The sequence below is a fragment of the Conger conger genome, chromosome 7, assembly GCF_963514075.1.
Source record: "Conger conger chromosome 7, fConCon1.1, whole genome shotgun sequence".
Taxonomy (NCBI): Eukaryota; Metazoa; Chordata; class Actinopteri; order Anguilliformes; family Congridae; genus Conger; species Conger conger.
The window spans coordinates 22,480,803-22,492,801 of record NC_083766.1 but is presented as its reverse complement, the minus strand read 5'-3'; the positions used below and the strand labels follow the sequence as shown (position 1 = coordinate 22,492,801).

The 11,999-nt window shown below is 43.6% G+C and overlaps 1 protein-coding gene across 1 annotated transcript in view; it reads right to left on the bottom strand.

Moving 5' to 3' along the window:
* Positions 1–587: 587 nt before the first annotated feature.
* LOC133133243 (collagen alpha-1(XXIII) chain) overlaps positions 588–11,999 on the bottom strand; it is a 105,822-nt gene continuing 94,410 nt past the window's right edge. Inside the window, exons 16-30 of the mRNA XM_061249343.1 lie at positions 11,743–11,787; positions 11,227–11,298; positions 8,620–8,664; positions 8,453–8,497; positions 8,110–8,190; positions 7,576–7,620; positions 7,224–7,289; positions 7,028–7,054; positions 5,789–5,857; positions 4,925–4,978; positions 4,392–4,418; positions 3,646–3,699; positions 3,035–3,121; positions 1,706–1,744; positions 588–1,556 (exon numbers count right to left, since the gene is read on the bottom strand). Of these exons, the coding sequence (XP_061105327.1) occupies positions 1,554–1,556; positions 1,706–1,744; positions 3,035–3,121; positions 3,646–3,699; positions 4,392–4,418; positions 4,925–4,978; positions 5,789–5,857; positions 7,028–7,054; positions 7,224–7,289; positions 7,576–7,620; positions 8,110–8,190; positions 8,453–8,497; positions 8,620–8,664; positions 11,227–11,298; positions 11,743–11,787 (759 nt within the window). The 3' untranslated portion in view covers positions 588–1,553. The remainder of the gene's footprint in view (positions 1,557–1,705; positions 1,745–3,034; positions 3,122–3,645; positions 3,700–4,391; positions 4,419–4,924; positions 4,979–5,788; positions 5,858–7,027; positions 7,055–7,223; positions 7,290–7,575; positions 7,621–8,109; positions 8,191–8,452; positions 8,498–8,619; positions 8,665–11,226; positions 11,299–11,742; positions 11,788–11,999) is intronic.

The window sequence follows — 11,999 nt, the reverse complement described above, 5'->3', positions numbered from 1 at the left end:
CACTGTCAAAAATATGGCATGAGAAATGGCTTCACTTTAGCAGTGCCTGAAGTGTACAAAGTGAGTTGAACTAATCATTTAAGGCTCACCTGTCAACTTCCAGCATAGTGCAACTTCAGGCAATTTTTAAACTATTTTAGATGTTGGTGGAGCTTTGATTTTGGTTTGAAAAATACATTTTCATGTAATCCTTTTTATGTACATGACAAGGCTTACAGATTGCAGCCCACAAAAAGGGATTCAAAAGTAACTCAACATGTTGCACATCTGTTGAATATTATACGCTGAGCCCTCCAAATACCCTAGCATAACTATAAAATAACTACAACATAACAACATAACTGCCTGAATGCAACTACGTCTACACAACTATGACCTTCCATTAAACACATTTTACAGCTTAATATATAACATTTAAAGTTCTTGTTCCTATTTTAAAAAGTCTTGTTACAGTTATATCAAAACGGCGTTGTTTAACATGAACAACCTTCAAACAAATTTTCTGACCATTGTAGTTTGAATGATCATGACTAAGCATTTACATACTTTGTTGTTTGCAATGTTTCATAAAGATGACCATTCAAACAAAACCGCACGCACGCACGCACACACACACACACACACGCACACACACATACATACACATACAAACACACAGACAAATGTTCAATTGAACATACTGAATTGAGTACATCAATTTAACATATGAAACAGAATGAAAAGTATCGCAATGTATACAAATAAAGGAAAAGCACTTTATAATGGTCAGTCAGTGAAAGCAACACTCTCTTCATTGTCCTTATATGAAATTACGCTTGAGCTGATTCCAGTTGAACAGTCAGTTGAATTCTCTGGTCGGTCTACGGCGTTCCAGTCCAGCCGAAAGCTGACGAGTCTGCATGCTCCGGAGCACGAGGCGTAAGGAGCACTCAGAGGCCACGCCCCGTCCGCATTACGTGCATCCAGCGACAGTCCCTCTCTGGGTGACTTGACAGCAGGTCAAAGGTCAACCCCTCCCCCTATAGGGCCAAGCCAGGCCCACCGTCACACTTTCTTTGTCCGTTTTGTCCTTTCAAAGCCAAACGAGATTCAAGGGGTGATGGGTAAAACACCACTGGGCTCTCTGCGGGGGCCACATGTCCCACAATGCCATGCGGATTTCACTGGGGCTGCCGCACCCTGGGCAGTCTGGAGTTTTCCCCTCCGGATCCAAATCAGACGCCTCACGGCAGGCTCAGCTTCTTCCGGTACACCTCCACCTCCTCCTCCTCCTCCTCCTCCTCCTCCTCCTCCTCTTCCTCCTTCATTTTTTCCTTATGTTTCCTCATCTGGTTTGGGCTGTCATGTTCCTGTTTTTCCTTCCTGCGCTTTCACCATCACAGGCCCACCCCCCCACCAAACAATATCATGTCCAGTATTAAAAAAAGTCTCAATATATTAGATTAGAAAAATAGCTTCCTTACAAAAAAAGTGAACTGGATGCAAAAAAAAAGGGTTTTCATTTCAAAATATACCATATGGATATGTACAGGGGTCGTGCTTCCTGCTGGCCATCACTGTGAGTGAGAGAAACAGAAAATCTGAGAGTACAGCCGTGGATTTTCACAAATACAGTGTATGTTTATGTGTACTTCTATGTATGTATTTGTAATTCTATCGTGCAAGCAGTGCGATGTATATGTGATACAGAAGGACCCTGACTGACCTTGTGCCAACAGCCTGGTATGGGTAACCCGTCTCGACCCTGGTGATTAAAAAAAGAAAAGGGGTAAGAGGGATAAGTACTTTATGCAGTCGTTAATGTATTCATTAATTATTTTCTGGCATGTAAAGTACTGTACAAAAGTCTTAGAATGGAATTTCGTTTTTACACAAATTTGGTCTTAGATTTTCGTATTCGTTTTTTTTTGTTCTCTGTATTAGTGTGTCAGTAGAAAATAAATAAAAGAACAAAAGAAATGAGAGATTTCCAAAAAATTCTTTTCCAAAGAATTCAATGTTACAATGATTCTTTTTTTCATTAAATTAAGTAGTACACCACTTTTCGGATAAACACTTGATCAAGGCTGTCTGGGATTACCTGGAGAGCCAGACGCAAGTGCGACAGCCAAAGTCTGCAGAAGAACTGTATGTTCTGCAGAAGAATCCAGTAAGTCTGGAACAATTTACCAGCTGATTTTCTTATAAAACCACAGGACAGTGTGCCGTTTTAAAGGTAAAGGGTGTTCACAACAAATATTGGTTTGATTTATTTTCACTGTTCTTTATAAAAATAAAAATAAATTGTTGTTTAAAAGTGTTATTTTTTAAGCCATCTTTGCTTTATGGACTTTTATTTACATGAGCTTAAGACTTTTGCATAGTAGTGTAGCTCCTCTGTAAAGTCCCTGTCTGGTCTCAAATTTCAAATTTCAAATAAAACCACTCCACTTACACCCATATGGAAAAAGACATGGGGCTCAATGGCTCAAACCAGAGCTACAAAATATATAAATATAGTGTGCAGTGTAATAAAATACAGAACTATACACAGTAGTACTGTTCATGCAATATATCCCAGCTTTACAGTGGCATTAGTATCAAAAGAAATCTACTGATAGTCTGAAGAGAAATACAGTAGGCAGTGTCAGAATAATCCCAGAATCCCAGACGTTTCATATGAAAAGTACTGGGGGCAGCCTATGGTCTCCTGATTAAGGTGCTTAACAGGGACCTGGACAGTTGGTGGTTCATACCTCAGTGTGACCACAATACTATCTGTGCAGCTGTTGTGCCCTTGTTGGGTCCTTGAGCAAGGCCCTTAACCCTGCATTGCTCCAGGAGGGATTGGCTCCCGCTTAGTCTAATCATCTGTAAGTCGCTTTGGATAAAAACATCAGCTAAATAACTGTAATTTAGCTGAAGATGTTTACCCAGAAGGCATAAGAAAGAGACGAAAAGAGAGAAGCTATATGTGTAGATGAAACAGGAAGTGGGGTACTGCATTTCCTGTGCAGAGGAGGCACAGGAAGTGTGCCACAGTGGCGATACCCACCACGGGGCAGGGCTGGTCCAATCCGGGGGGCCCCTGTTCGCCTTTCTGTCCCTTAAATCCCTTCTTCCCCACTGAACCCCGGTCACCCTGCAGGGGCAGAGGGACAGACACGGCGTGATAGCGCCCCCTTCAGCCACAGAAGTGTCATGCAGGCCAGCTATTCCAGAGGTGGAAAAGTTCAGAAAGTAAAAGTCCTCCCCAAGATTTTGTTCCAATCACCTGGATTTGCCAATTAGCAAAATTCTTCATCCAGGAGGTAGAACTAATTAGTGAAATCAACTGGCTGAGTTCATGGGTGGAGGAAACACGTGGCAGGACTTTGATTTCCTGACCCCTGGATGTTCCACCTCTGACATATTCTAGCCATGAACACAAATCAGCACAATGATGCCCTCACAGACAGGGAGGGTAAACCCTCACACATTTACATAAGTTGCAGTACATGAAAAAAATCATTGAGCTAGTTCTTTGCTGTTAGACTTAAATGTTTCATAAGAAAGTGTGAGATGGCTGATCTCACAAAATGGCACTTGAACTGAGTGTGTTCAGCACTGGCACTGCACTACAAATGACTTTAAAGCATAGCAGCATCAGGATTGCCCCATCCCTACCTTATCTCCCTTCAACCCTTGGTCTCCTTTGTCACCCATCAGTCCTGGAAAACCCTGCAGCAACAGGAAAAGAAAGCCAGTTTACCCGCACGGCATTCTGGGAATCAGTACAACGGGGCAGCAGCACAGTCAATCAGCTCCAGATTCTGAACTTCGGAGGTTCTGAGTCTATGAATGCTGAAGACACATCAAGACAAGACAAGAAGAATCACCTGTGTTATGTCCTTAGGCCTACTTCTTCATACATACAATATGGACAATAGTGTATTAATGTTGTAATACAACACTGGAAAGTCTGGCTACTAACCAAAACCTGGTCATTACAAGATGGCCACCCTAGAAAGCATGAAAGACCTGCAAACTCCGCACAGAGAGGCCCCGGCCGACGGGGATTTGAACCCAGGACCTCCTTGCTGTGAGGCGGCAGTGCTACCCACTGCACCATCTGTGCCGCCCATGCTGAAATTATGATTAAGAAAAGTTTTAAAGATTTCCCTCCTCTCAACCCAAGACAGTGTATTTTTACATTTCATCTGTCTGTCTCAATGCTGGGACTCAAGACTTCTGTCCTTTCTATGGTAGCAGCGACCCAAAAACCTCCAGGCAGGAGGAAGTAAAAAACAAAAGGAACACAGGAGCTGACTGTCTGGTTACAATACAGAATCTCTGCCAGTTGTGACCCAGTGCATAAAGCCATGTAGTGTATATGATCAGGTACATGGGTGCGATATAAAATCAGTACTCACGTCTAGGCCAGGCTCCCCCACCTTCCCCTGTAGAAGAGTAAACAAACAATCAGTGACAGGTCATTCCCATCATCAGAACAGCTTCTTGAGTGTGCAAAACACAACACAGAGACTGGCAGCGCTGTATCCCAGACTCCACAGCCTACAGCTTTTCAGCCCAGCTGGGCTTTAACTGGACTGTAACTGACAGCATACGTTACTGCAGACTCTCAGAGACTCTTCAAGGATCACGCTTCCCAAATGTACCCTGAAAGTAAAGTCATTTTCTCTTTGGGGAAAAATGAGTATGTTTTCCAATCAAAATACGTACAAATTCATTATATATTGCTGGCTAGGGGGTACGACTATATGTGCCTATAGGGTACCACCCCAGAACAAGTACTTGCGCCTTTTTAGGCCCTTTTAACCTTAGAACCTTTATTTCTGAAAGCACAGGCGTGCCCTGCACCAGTTCTCTGTAACGCTGAAAGGTTGTTGGGCACCAGGGGGCTAAGAGTCTGTCCCTGCTGTCAGGGTTTCCTGAGTTCACTCACCTTTTCCCCTTTGGCCCCTGGCAGCCCAAACAGTCCTGGTAGACCCTGTGCACCCTGTGAGAGGAAAGAGAGATCAGGTCCTCAGTGTTGATCACTGTGTCTGAAAGAGCTTGGGCCTGTTCCACAAAGCAGGCTTACTCAGTTAGCCAGATATCTGCACTGAGTCAAATCTGGGTTTCGGGTTTTACTTTGTGCTGTTATCCTGCTAACTGCTTTGTGGAACAGACCCCTGGCCTGTGTCTGTTTATGCAAGTAAGTGCATTTCTGTGAAAGCCTGTTAGTGCAGGTACGCATTACCTGTGTGTAGTGGGTCTGTGTATGTTTGCTTGTGGCTGTGTACATACATACATGTGTACATTTGTGTATGTGTGAATGGATGCGTGGCCACTCCTGTGTGTGTGTGTGTGTGTGTGTGTGTGTATGTACGTATGTGTGTGTGTAATATGTATGTGTTTGTGTATGTGTGTGTGTGTGTGTGTGTGTGTAGAATGTGTGTGTTTGTATGTGTGTGTGGTATGTGTGTGTGTGTATGTATGTGTGTGTGTGTGTGTGTGTGTGTGTAGAATGTGTGTGTGTGCGTGTATGTATGTGAGTGTGTATGTGTGTGTAGTATGTGTATGTGTGTGTGTATGTGTGTGTGTGTGTAGAATGTGTGTGTATGTATGTGTGTGTGTGTGTGTGTGTGTGTGTGTAGAATGTGTGTGTATGTATGTGTGTGTATGTGTGTGTGGTATGTGTGTGTGTATGTGTGTGTGTGTGTAGAATGTGTGTGTGTGCGTGTATGTATGTGAGTGTGTGTGTGTATATGTGTGTAGTATGTGTGTGTATGTGGAGGCTGTGTAAATCACACAGGGATAAACTCACCCTGACTCCAGGCAGACCTTTTTCTCCCGTCTCTCCCTTCTCTCCTCTCAGCCCGTCTCCAGGCTCTCCCTGCACACACAGCACATCCTGTCTCACACACCTCCACTGCAAACCTCCATCCACATCCTGTCTCACACACCTCCACTGCAAACCTCCATCCACAGCATGTCTCACACACCTCCACTGCAAACCTCCATCCACAGCCTGTCTCACACACCTCCACTGCAAACCTCCATCCACAACCTGTCTCACACACCCCCACTGCAAACCTCCATCCACAGCCTGTCTCACACACATCCACTGCAAACCTCCATCCACAGCCTGTCTCACACACCTCCACTGCAAACCTCCATCCACAGCCTGTCTCACACACCTCAACTGCAAACCTCCATCCACAGCCTGTCTCACACCCCTCCACTGCAATCCTCCATCCACAGTCTGTCTCACACACCTCCACTGCAAACCTCCATCCACAGCCTGTCTCACACACATCCACTGCAAACCTCCATCCACAGCCTGTCTCACACACCTCCACTGCAAACCTCCATCCACAGCCTGTCTCACACACCTCCACTGCAAACCTCCATCCACAGCCTGTCTCACACACATCCACTGCAAACCTCCATCCACAGCCTGTCTCACACACCTCCACTGCAAACCTCCATCCACAGCCTGTCTCACACACCTCAACTGCAAACCTCCATCCACAGCCTGTCTCACACCCCTCCACTGCAATCCTCCATCCACAGTTCTTATCCAGAGCAACGTACAGTTGATTAGACTAAGCAGGAGACAATCCTCCCCTGGAGCAATGCAGGGTTAAGGGCCTTGCTCAAGGGCTCAACGGCTGTGCGGATCTTATTGAGGCTACACCGGGATTAGAACCACCGACCTAGCGTGTCCCAGTCATTTACCTTAACCACTACGCTACAGACCACCCATAGCCCATACCCATAGCCTAACCTATATCCTAACCCTACATCACATTACATTACACCCTAACCCAAAACCCTCCCAAATCTGGAACATGGACTGAAGTATAGAGAGCTGTTCTGGGTTTTAATCAGTGCAGATATCCAACTAACTCTGTAATCCTGTTTTGTAAAATACTCCCCTGATGGTCTCTCGTATGTGGAATTAAATCTGTAACACAGACCGAGCCCTCCTATCAAGAGATGCTCCAAACATACAGGAACTACCCAGAGACCCCAAAACCCCCCGAACATCGAACAAGTTTACCTTGGGCCCAGGCATTCCATGGTGTCCCTGGAACACAAATCAGGGGATGCTTTAGTTTGTTACCTTAAAACACGTTTAATTTGAAACAAATTTTAAATCTGTGAATGAAAAATCAAGCAAGAGTTCTTGCCTTTGATAACACAGTTGTGTACTACAGTATCAAAATTAATGGAGAGATGGTTGGGACTTCATTTACCATAAGTCCCTGGGGCCCTGGGGGACCAGGAAGTCCTGGAGGTCCAGGCTGAGAAATTAACTGCACCTAAAATAGAACAAGGAGGCGACATTATAGGGATTTACAAACTATTAGAGAGCAGTAGAATCATTTTGGCCCATGACTCCCATGGGTTGAAAGATACAACAATGTCAAGCTCATGAAGTGAACAAGAATCTAACAAAATAGTGGAATTATGGGATCACTCTATGGACCATATTCAAGTATGGTGTGTATTTTGTGCAGTGTCACAGGGTACATTGTTATGCATTTTCAATATTAATTGCTTTTTTCCATATGCTACATTTCAGTGGCACACAGATCTTAGGCTTACCAGATCATCCTCCAATCTGCAGTCTCCTTTGTCTCCTTTTGCTCCCTGAAGGAACACAACAGAAACAGAAAAATGTGTCACGTCTACAACGTCTCCCCTTATCAGTCTAGAGCAGGGGTCACCATCCCTGTTCCTGGAGATCTACCATCCTGAAGGCTTTCACTCCAACCATAATTTGGCACACCTGTTTCTACTAATTAGCAGCTCAATGAGATCTGAAGCTGTTGAACAAGGTGTGCTTTGTTAGGGTTGGAGTGAAAACCTACAGGATGGTAGATCTCCAGGAACAGGGTTAGTGACCACTGGTCTAGAGCATGAATCAGCCTGGCCCTATACCTGTGTCACACACAGTAGAGCTGGGACCAGTGTGGGTCATCAGCACAGCAGTTCAAGTGCAAACAGCTCTATAACATTGTTGTCTCACACACACACACACACACACACACACACACATACACACACAAACCCATTCACACACACACACACACACACACACACACACACACACACACACACACACACATACATACTCACCGAGGCTCCTGCCAGGCCAATATTGCCCTTCTCCCCATTTCCCCCATCCGCCCCGATGTCACCCTGCTCCCCTTTGGGGCCCTGCGATAATCAAAGTTGAGAGCTGAGGTTTCACAACCAAATACCAGTACTGCCTGATACTAGGTTGTGCAAAGGTTATTCCAAAATTCATTATGAAATTCTGCTGGAAATTTGGCTGTTGAACTTATCTCAAAATAATACTCAATGAGAATGAATGTGTCTTGAATCACCCTAGATATGAGCGTATCTGCATATGCTGCTATACAGAGAATAAATAAAATGTCTATTCTGGTTCACAAGATATAACTACTTCAGTTATCACCTGTTCGCCATCAATGCCAGCTAGCCCAGGCAAGCCCAGGTCTCCCTGTAGACAGAAAACATAAATAAATACAATTACATTCCTAATTTTCATGGTATACCCCTACCAATCTGTGACAGGGCCTTCACTGATACAATATTAAGATGATTTCTGTGGGTGATGTATACCTTGGGACCTGGCTCTCCCGGGGGTCCCGGGGGACCTGGAGGCCCCTGTGAACAAAGGGACAACACATAAGTGTGAAAAGTGAAGATAGACTTTTACTTCGGTTCATTTCACACTAAAGCAGTGATTGTTTTAGCAACTGGTGATCACTGACCTGGGAGGCTTGTATTTTGTAATGAGCGGTTATTTTATACCAGTATTGTGGGGTGCAGTTTCAACACTGACCTAAAAAACTGTTTGAACATTGATTTAACAATGTTGACAATGCAGCCCAGAATACTGCCCTGCTTTGGTCGGGACTTTGCACGGATATACACAGTTGACTTGAGACCTTGCAGGGATATACACAGTTGACTTGAGACCTTGCAAGGATATACACAGTTGGCTTGAGACTTTGTACAGATATACGCAGTTGGTGTACTTTGATAGAAAGTACTTTTCGATGAAACAGTGCATCACAAGGTCTGTGGATATTCATCGTCAGCATTATACTTAGAAAGAGATGCTCCTGAGTTTTCCAATGTAGTTTTTTTTGCGCTTAGAGAACCACAAAACCACCCACTGAGGTCCTTTGTATCAGGGTGCATCAGACATTTAGAAATCATGTCAAAACTATTTTAATTGATAGATAGTCCGCTGGGTAAGTGGAAACATTAATTGCCCCTTGCTAAGGGGATGAAATGCCCCTTTAAATCAAGAAACCACCAGAATTTTCTTTGTGGTGGCATGGTCAGATGTACACTAAAACTCCCAAAGATATTAGCACTGTGTGACTGTGAGTACGACTGTCAGAGCGCAAAGTCACACAGCAAAAATTCCATAAACAGGAAAGTTTGAGTTACTACTCCCTAAGCTTAAATGAATCATCCAAGCCACATCAAGACCATGCGTCCCTTAAACAGAAGACACTGTTCCCGTGGTTGTAATCGTAATTTAATTAGCTGTTTTCCATTTATTTTTAAGTTTATTTAATTTAGTTTCCAGTTCAGTGTCGCTTGTGCAGATATATACATCCTTTCCTGAATGATGCATTCAGCATGGCAGTGCACATGGCTCAAGAAAGTGCTTTGAAATAGATAGAAATCCAAGAACTGGTAGATCATTCTCACTCATCTAAACTGCTACAATGGAGCCATGTATTAGTTTGTGAACATGGTGGTTCTGAAACAAAAAATAATGGAAACCATTCCCTGATTTATTTATTTCCTTGAAGATTTGGTTCTCCAAGTGCTTTAGCAATGGAAAATCCATACAGACGACATCAGAGTCAATTGGCTTTCAAACTGCTTAGAAAATGCCAGCTTCAAAGCTAAACGGACATTCATAATGTGACATTTCATCACTGGGAAATACACCACACTAAACTGCAAACCGATATTGTGGCTTCATAGCCGCATCCAGCTAACAACAACTAATCTGCATCCATTTACTTGGATAGTATTTCTGATGTACCCTAGACAGGTTTCTTTAATTTGCCATGCTGAGCCAAGAAACGATCGATTTTATCATTCTCAAATGCATGTGTTTCTGTTTTTCATGCAAACAAGACTCCAGTATTATAATTTATAGCATGTCCGCATTCCGAGTTTCACACTACTGTACACAAATCTCCTGAGTATCGTGTTTCCATCCATGTCACTGTTGTTCTCTCATCTTTCTCATCTTCCAGAATCTTCATCTTCCTGTCAGGCTTAGAAAAATAACACATGCATAAATCTATACCCTAAATCAATTCCTTTAAGATACCTATGAGTGAATACAGCTGTAAGCAACAAGGGACAATAATAAAAACAGGAATCTAGAAGGCATTTCACACAAGACTAATTACATAAAATTAAAACATGGGTTAAAACATGGATGGCTTCTGGCCTCAAGCCCTGGTCTTTGTTATGCAATACTGATTCGCAGCAAGAATCAGCATCATAATGGCATAATGTTATAATGGTCAATTCCACTGGGCAATTACTCATATATCCTTTCATGAAAGCATCATTATGGAGATATGTTTGAAAGTATTGTCCTTTGCCTGTGTCAAATAGTTATACCTGCTGTAATATCCAGCTATGCCAGCTTGAAAATTGAGCTGGTCAAGCAGGTCATAAGCTGGTCTAGGTGGGTATGGGCTGGTCAATCAGCATGGCCAAGCTGTTCATAAAGCTGGTCATAAAACTGGTCTAGCTGGGTTTGAGCTGGTCAACCAGCTAGTGCTGGTAGCTTGTCAACCAGAAACCAGCTGTTTCAAAGCATAGCTTGAGCTAGTCAAACCATGTCAAGCTGGGAACTGGTCTGAACTGGTTGTTTCAAAATCTAGTTTGGGCTGTTTTTTTCAGCAGTGATTACTTGTTTGTTTTACCCAAATTAGAAACATATGTGTGAATACCTGGCTCATTGACTGGCTCACTGCAGTTTTATTTTTCAACATAGTCATTTTTTGGGGGGAAGTACTAGGCAAAATAAAGTGTCTACCCTGTGACATTAAGCTAAGAGACCTAAAGTAAGTTCTCAGAGAGGAATGAGTTTATCTAAAGTGGGCACGCAGGCATCGTGCTACGTAAAGTGAGATGTATTGTTCCTGGAACCCTCTCATGTTTCCCAGAGGCCAGACGCACCTGGAAGGCTTCGTTCCTGTGAAAGTCAAGGAATTCAGTCAGCCCCGGCACACCTTTCTCTCCAGGCAAACCCTGCCAAGAACACAACAAAAAAGATGTATTACTCCAGTTTCCATATTCCATCTTCATAGCTTTTCCATGCAATCATCCCTCTCTCTACCACCCATCCCTCATCCAGGTCTGTGCATCATTATAGTGGGCTTTAAATGTTCTATAATATATTTTTAGAGCGGTCCATGTCCCGCCGGCCAACTGTGTCTTAATGTGTGCTAAACCTCAGTAGCTCAGTAACTACCTCACCAATAGCTCTACATGCTCCAAAAAGTATGCTACGAAAAGTTCCAAAAGAAACTGATTTCATAGAAGAAATCAATCTAGTAAGCACCACCAACATTCCAGGTCCCATTCAAGAAGCTTAGCTTAGCATAGGTATGTCTCCGATACAGGTGGAAGTCGAGAACATTTCCCTGACCTTCCCTGTCTGTGTTGATCCCCACCTTCACCGCTCCATCTTACCACATCTCCTCTGGGTCCTGTGTCTCCCACCTCGCCTTTGTCTCCCTGAGACAAGCAAAGAAACAAACTCTTTTAGTACAATAACCTGGAATTTAACTGCCATGTTCCTGAAAAACATCCTCGAAAGAGACCCACGAAAAACATAAATATGCAGCAGAGCACGATTTGCATAACAGCAATAGATGAGTTGTGTGAAATCGATCAGCAGGAATGGTGGAGCCCACAGAAACTGCCCCAAGGCATACAGGAACTGCCCC